Genomic DNA, 7,500 nt, shown 5'->3' with positions numbered 1-7,500 from the left:
TGTTGAATTGCAAGGTACAACTCTCTTACGCAGCCCAGGAAGTGATTTCATACAGCCCTAAGTAACTGGGTTATTTTATTTTCAGTTTTTGAAATAAAAATGAGTTGCATGGAATTGGTTGGAGAACTTTATACACCCTTGAAAGAACAATGGCATCCTGGGGAAGGAAAGATCCAATTGGGATTTGGCAACTTCTGCTCCGTGGACCTGAATATCAGCTTCGCTCTCCAGTTAGCATTTCTCCATTGAGAAATCGGCTAACAGTCACGTAGGACCCCCTGAAGTCCAGCAGGGAACATGGGCTGTCCCAGCTCATGGCCAGTCTGCGTGTCTCTGGGATCCATCTCATAGTGTGACCACAAGTTTGGCTAAAGATAAGCACAGCAGGGTCAGGGTTCCAGGATTCGGTCTGGGCAGCTGGTGAGAGAAGCTGGATGTCCTGGGGACAATCTCAGTCACCCAGGACCGTGCTCAGAGCAGAGCGGGTCAGGCTGCAGGAAGGTTGCAGAGGAGCTCTCTGCTCACCACTCATTCGGGTGCTGTTCTAGGTATTGTTGGCCTAGCAGTGAACAAAACAAACTGAAAATCCAATACTCACGGAGCTTAGATTCTGGCAGGAAGTGGGGAGGGAGAAACAATAAATAAAGTAATTAAATAAACAGCATGTTAGATGAAGTTCAATGGAAAGAAGAGAATAGTGTACCATGAGGCATGCACACTCGCCAGAGAGAGACAGAGAGAGGGAAAGCAAGAAATCACCCTCCCCACAGGGGTGATGGTCATGCCGAAATCCCTTCTCGTCCATTCTCTTCTCGGGATTTTTGGACATGCATACACACATGCAGGGCATGATTTTCAAGCAGTCGGGTCTGGGCCTCGAATCTCAGTTCCCACTCCCATGTGCGAGTCCAGTGCCTTCGCTACCACGCTGCCCCTTTTTATTTCTTTATTTGCTCTTCTTTATTGTTAGGCTTGGGTTTTGTTGTTTTGTTAAACCATTTTAGATAGAGAAATAGCTGAGTAAAAATCAAAAGAGGCAAAGAAGAACCCTGGGGGAGAGGAACTAGCAAGCGCAAAGGCCCTGAGACAGAAAGGTGCCTAGGGAAGAGAGCTCGGCCCTCCCTGTTACTGCACGCCATCACTCAAACCCCAGCTTCTGTGGCCTCTTCTAGAACTCTTTGCCAAAATTCTTTTCAGTTGTAGGAAACCAGATAGAACCTTTCAGGCAGAGGGCCTGGAAATGATTTCTTGGGACAGGCTCTGGGAGAGGTCACTGCAGGTCAGCTCCATAAATCAGGGTTTTCAGCAGGCTTGCTACAAATGCACATTCCTGAACTATCCTCCAGACCTGCTAAATCAGAATCGTTAGGCTCCGTGCCCAGGAATCTGCATTTCTAGACGCCTCCTGGCATGTTGGAGCATCTGTGCTATGTATCTTGACCCAGATCAGTTTCCACTATTGTATGGTCTTCCTGTCAACTAGTCAATCCTTAGAAAAATGTTTTGAGTTTTTCTTGAGACACCTGTCAGCCATTTCTTGCCAGGGTGTGAAGGGAGAGGGCAGGAGAATGCATGTCTTCCCAGCAGTCCACACCCCAAGTCCTGTGCCCACTGGGCAGAGGGCTTTTTAAGGACAGTGAATGATCCAGTCAATTCTGGGGCTCAGTCTGACGTGACCTGTAGGGACTCAGAGGCTGTTTGCAGAAATAAAGAATGAAAGAATGAGTGTTGGCTTTAACACGGAAGGTCAGGGCAGTAGGGATGTGGATTTGGAAATACCCTATTCCCCAGAACAAGGCAGAAACCAACATCCTTTCAAAATTGTTGGCTCGAATCTACCCCCTCCCAAACCTCATCTCCCACCAACCCAGAGGAGATGGTCGCCTGTTTAGTATCTCTATTTTCTGGTCTGTAACAGAAAATACTGGAGATTTGGGCTGGCAGAGTGGGGCAGTTACTAACCGCCAGACTTCTGAGTTCGGCTCCATCGACCCCTACCCACACACGCAGCATGCAGCCAGGGGTAAAAGAAAAGATCCTTCAGTGAAATCCCCTGCCTGCTCTTTCCTCGCTGTAAAACTCGGGACCCCTCTGTGACCTCTGAGCCTCAGTCTCCCCATCCGTAATACGCGGCAGGTGAGTCCTTCGAGACAGGGTCGGTATGGCTGGAGATGCAGCAGTCGCTCACCCTCCCGGGGCTCCTGGCAGCCCAAGGGCCCGCGTCTCCACGCAGGCCACGCCCCTCACCAGCGGGCCGGGTTCGCGGTGGCGGCACCGTTGCCATGGCGACGCGCGTACACAGGCCAGGCGGGCGCGCGGGGTGCGGGCTTCCGGCTGGAGACTCCGCGGGAGCGCGGCCGGGCGGCCTCGCCCAGGAGCCGGCTGGCACCTCCAGAGCCGGCCGGGCTCTCGGCCGAGGACTGAGCGACCTCCTCCGGCCAGGTGCGTGCGGCACGGGAAGGGGTGGCGGGCCAGACTGGGGACCAGATGGGGCCGGCCCCTGAAGGCAAGGCAGCGGAGGAGGCGGTGTTCTCCTGCACATCTGACCCTGGCCAGGGTCCCCAGGAGCACCCCAGAAGAGGTGCCCTCACACCAGCCCTTCCTCCTAAGCACAGCCTCTACCTCGGCCGGAGGTCCTCAAGTGGGCCCCACCACTCTTGGCTGTCCTGGGGGTACAGCTGGGATCAGGAGGGGCGCCCCTGCTGCCCCTGATTTACAGACGACACCCAGTGGTCAGAGAACTCAGCCTTCGCCAACCTCGCCTTCCACACAAAACCTCCAGGAGCTTCTGCAGCTCTCAGGCGGCTTCCCACCTGGCAGCCCTGGCTAGGACCTTTGCTTCGCGGTGGCAGTTCTGACGGGCAGTTCTGACGGGCAGTTCTGTTCTGGAAGGGGGAAGTCAGATGATTGCAGCTCTGTGCCTCCTTTCTCTGGCTGGTGCTCTGTGGCATTGAGAACTAAGGTAGAGTTGACTACATTCGAAGGACTTTGCGCAGTTTTCAGGCAGGTGAGTGACTGCACAGGGCAAAAGGAAAGTGGAAACACACTGTCCAATCCAGACAGCTAAAGGAACAGACGACGTTTTTCCAAAATGTCGAAGATAGATTCGGAGGGGAATGAAAGCTAGTTCCCATTGAACATTTCTAGACTGCGCTTAGTTTTAGATGTCCTTTCTATTTTTACTTATTCAGCAAGTATTTTCCCAGCGCCTACTACGAGTCAGGTGTGGCAGTGCTGGGGGCTGGAGGTGGAGTAGAGAACAAGGCTGTCAGGAACTGCCAAGGGGCTGGGATTTCACCTACTTGCAAGCTAGCAGGTTAGGCTACTCGGTTAATGGGTACTGGCAGGAGTCAGGAGGCTCCTGGGCCCGAGACAAGGACTTTATTCCTCCCAGCAGGCCGCGCTAGCTTCATGTTGGGGTCCCTCGGGGTGATGAGACACTCAGGTGGATGCTATGGACACAGTGACTTTTTCCCGGCTGAGGAAAGCTGAGCTTAGGGAGCTCCAATCTCTTAAAAGGGGGCTGGTAGCAAACCTGCCCACCCGTCTCCTGGAAGGAGGCACCTCCTGGGTCCTCCCAGGTCATTTGCCATACGAACGTCTTTGGGAAGATCTTCTGAGATAGACTATGTCGATGCCTTTGCCCTGAAGTTGGGTACAAACACAAGAAACCCATGGAGAATTGTCTTTTAACAAAAGCAATTTAATTCTGTCTTTCCTGGAACATACAAGAGGGGTCTTCAAAAAACTCATGGAAAATGTGTATTTTTAAAAAACTATGGATTTCGGAATTTGTTGTATCAAAATAAGCTCATACTTTTTTTTGAATTGCCAGTGGGTACATGCACTCCCAAGAGAGACAGACAGGAGGAGAAAGCACCCCTCATGGGGCATAGTCATGCCACAATCGCTTCTCCATTTCTCCTCCACTGCTCTTGGGATTTTAGGTACACACACGTCCAGGGTGTTTTTCAAGCCACCAGGGCCTGGATTTGAATCTGGGTCAGCCCTGTGGGGTTCAGCACCCTTACCCAATAGGCTGTGGGGCCAGCCCAAACTTAATATTTTACTTCTATCTTCCACAAACGTTTTGAGGTCCCCTCATATACCATCATGAAAAGGAAGCTAACAGCAGCACGTAACTAAAAGAAGGAACCAGAAAACGGCAGAACAGGATCAGTGCAAGGCAGAAGCCACAGCAGTGAGCTGCAGCTAGAGAGTGAAGGCCTGGGGCACCGCTAGGTAGTCAGCGTTTACCAGCTGGGGACACCTGAGCAGAGACGGCACCTGCCTTGGGAACATCTTGGAGAAGAGCTGGAAAACAAGCAAGTCACTAAGTTTGGGGGTTTAGTCGGATGGCATTTCCTGTGGTTTTCCCTCGGAAGAGACATTCTTCACAAGTTCGCGTTTTAGAGGAACTGGGCTTGAATGTGGCGCCTGGGAGTGCAGTCCTCTGCAGTTGAAGATGAGTAACTCGAGTGATCTTTTTGATGGCAACAGGCATGGCTTTTTGGAAAAGGAAATGGCTTCTCCCCTCTGCAATGACAACAAACTTACCAGTAAAATGTACCTCTCATGATATGGAAGCGTGATGATTTGTGGGAGTAGAAGGGTTCTCCCCTTCAGAGTTTACCAGCGTAAAACAAACTGGCTTATTTCTATTTCTCTTATCCCCATGGATGATCTGTTCTTCCTTTCATAGGAGGAAATCCTGGTGTCAGGGACTTTTTGTGTTATCATCTGTCCCAAGTGTCAGCAAACAGGGCAACCCCTCCCCCGAGTCACTCTTTTCTCTCCCCATCCCACCCCATCACCACCCAGCAAGAGTGGAGGTCTGAGAACTTGAGCTGCCTGAGCATTGTCAGCAGCTACAGGCAAAGGCTCAGGGTTATTTCCCTGCTACTTCTTGCTGGTGACGTTTCGTCTCAGATTCCTCATCTGTAAGGTAGGCCCAGTAATGATCTCTACCCTGCAGCTTTCTTCTGAGGATGAAAGAGCCACGTGTGTACAGGGATGCTAGTGTGTACATGATGGCTAGTTCTATTAGGGATTCAGTAAATGGTGGCAGAGATGGTGATGAAAAGCAGAGTGACCCTGGGACTCTAGCACAAATAGATGGTTTCTGTTTGTATCCACAGTCCAATCGTTTTGCAGTTCAGTGACTTTTCAGTTGAAAAGGGTGGGGAAGAAAGGACTGTTGTTTTTTGGCATGACTGTGAGGTGCTGCCATACTGTGTACTTGGACTTAATGTTAAGTTGAAATTCAGCCCTGAGATGAATTTTCGATGTTTAGAACCTCTGTTGTGCCCTGAGTTATTAACGACTGTCCTCTCTGATGACCAGAACGAAGTCCATCTTGCTAAGCAGCACTGTTCGAGAACATAGTTGTAAACACGTGCAGAATTGTGGTCGTGACCATCGTAAGCCCACCTCTCCGCTTCCGCCTCTGCTCATGACTGCGTGCTGTATTTTATTCATTCTACAATTGACGTCAAATACTCAGAGGACTGCGTTTTCCTAACAATCCTTTCTGCAAACCTTACACAGGGAAAGCGGAGAGAATGAAAGCCTATCTAAAGAGCGCAGAAGGTTTTTTTGTCCTAAATAAAAGTACTACAGTTGGAAAGCATAAAGATTCAGACCTTGTATTAGAGGTAAGACGTCCCCCACCCTTCTCCACCCCTTACCTTCTCCAGCACTCCTTAGTGTTAAACAGATTCGAATGTCTTTTTTTTTTTTTCAAGTTTATTTATTTAGCTCTTCCTTGAAAGGAAGAGAAAGGCAGCACCCCAACAGGATTCCCACCCCACAATCCACACCCATCCTCAGCCAGCCCAGATCTTGGCATGCACACGTGAACGCAGGACCTTCCCGTGTGAGTCCAGTCCCATTACCACGGTGTCACCGCCTGCCCATGAATCTCTTTGAAAGCACAGCCTCAGGCCATTAGTTCCTGGTACCATGTCAAGGTGGCTGTTGGCCTGAGGTTGCCAGATGTGTGTCCTGGCATTAGTAGTGAAGCTGAGGCCAGTGCACAGTGTGATGTGTCCTCTGTCCTTTGCTGGACACACCTGGGGCTGTCGCACCTGCCGTCCCCGCCAGCAGCATGATGGGCTAGTTTGGGAGGGAGCACAGAGCTGGTGCTTTGACCTCCTCCTGCTCTGGGCTAGGCCTCTCTCCCTTTTCCAAGCTCCTTGAGTCTGCTGTGGGCCCCTGGAGCCCAGGGAGCTCACGGAGATATGAGTAGTGAATCAGGCCACACCCTGGGCCGAGCCATAGCATTCTTTCATTTCATTTCATTCTCTGAATTAGCTGTGATTTGGCCCAAAGTCTCAACTCATTGAAAGCCAAGGAAGGTGGAAAAAAGAAAGGAATAGGGACCAACAGTTGCTGTGGTGGTTAAGGTGCTGGATCTCACATGGCCGTGGTTTGAGTCTCAGATTTGGTGGAATGAAACATGCCGGGAGGAGAAGGGATTGTGGCATGGCCATCCCCTATGGGGAGTGATTTCTCATTTTCTCTGTCTCTCTGGTGAGTGCACATACTCTTGTAGCAAAATTCTAAAAAAATAAAATTTTTTTAATGGAATAATAAAAACAGTGGCTTTGAGCCCTTTTAAATATTGAAGGCAATTAAAATATTGAAGTGGAAAGAGAAGTGCAGTGGGATCTCTTCATAACTATGAAAAGCAGCTCTCCCTTTCTCAGACCTCATTCAACAGACTTTTTTGTTGCTCTTTGCTACATGTGCGCTCATGAGAGAGAGATCAAGAGACGGAAAGTGAGAAAGCACCCCCAGGGGGATGGCCATGCCACAGTCCCTTCTCCTTCATTCTCCTCTCAGGATTTTGGACATACACACACACACACCCAGTGTATTTCTCATACCACTGGGTCTGGGACTTGAACCATGGAGTCCGCCATGTGGGATCCAGTGCCTTAGCCACCATGCCACCTGCTGGCACTCAAGAGTTTTTAAAAACTTTTAAAAAAAAGTATAAATTCACAAGAAGTCCCCAAAATACTGGAAAGAGATGGCATGTGCTTTTCACCCAGGTCCCAGGACGGTTGCCTAGCGTGTGATTATAGCCATATCAAAACCAGGAGACTGACACTGGGACAGTTGTAGCTCTGTGTCATTCTAGCATGCGTAGAATCATGTGCAGCAATCAAGATGCAGGCTGGTTCATCATCAGAGATCTCCCTACGATACCTCTTTACAGTCATAATACCTCCCGCCTCCCCCGCCTAGCCCAGACATCCTCTAACCTGTTATCTATCTCCTAATCGTGTTACTTTAAGAATGTTACATAAATGATATTCTACAGTGTGGGACCTTTTGAGGTTGGGGTTTTTGTTTTGCACCCTTGAGATCCTTGTCACTTGTTCCTTGTTACTGGTCAGTAGTACTCCATGAAGGGGATGCACCACCTTTTGTTTTCATTCACACATGAAAGGACATTTTGGTTATCTCCACTTTGGGGCTATTACAAATAAATCT

The 7,500-nt window shown here is 49.8% G+C and overlaps 1 protein-coding gene across 3 annotated transcripts in view; it reads left to right on the top strand.

Annotated features, from left to right (window-relative positions):
* Positions 1-2,320: 2,320 nt before the first annotated feature.
* FHAD1 (forkhead associated phosphopeptide binding domain 1) overlaps positions 2,321-7,500 on the top strand; it is a 171,516-nt gene continuing 166,336 nt past the window's right edge. For 2 of the 3 annotated variants that reach the window (XM_006145268.2, XM_027770619.1), the window contains exon 1: positions 5,346-5,654. In XM_006145268.2, coding sequence (XP_006145330.1) covers positions 5,562-5,654 — 93 coding nt within the window. In that variant the 5' untranslated portion in view covers positions 5,346-5,561. Of the gene's footprint in view, positions 2,443-5,345; positions 5,655-7,500 lie in introns of those variants that run through there. The other variant, XM_006145267.1, reaches the window with a different exon arrangement.

This window comes from Tupaia chinensis, unplaced genomic scaffold, assembly GCF_000334495.1.
Source record: "Tupaia chinensis unplaced genomic scaffold, TupChi_1.0 Scaffold000146_1, whole genome shotgun sequence".
Taxonomy (NCBI): Eukaryota; Metazoa; Chordata; class Mammalia; order Scandentia; family Tupaiidae; genus Tupaia; species Tupaia belangeri.
The sequence above is the reverse complement of the archived record's forward strand: the minus strand, read 5'-3'. Positions and strand labels throughout refer to the sequence as shown.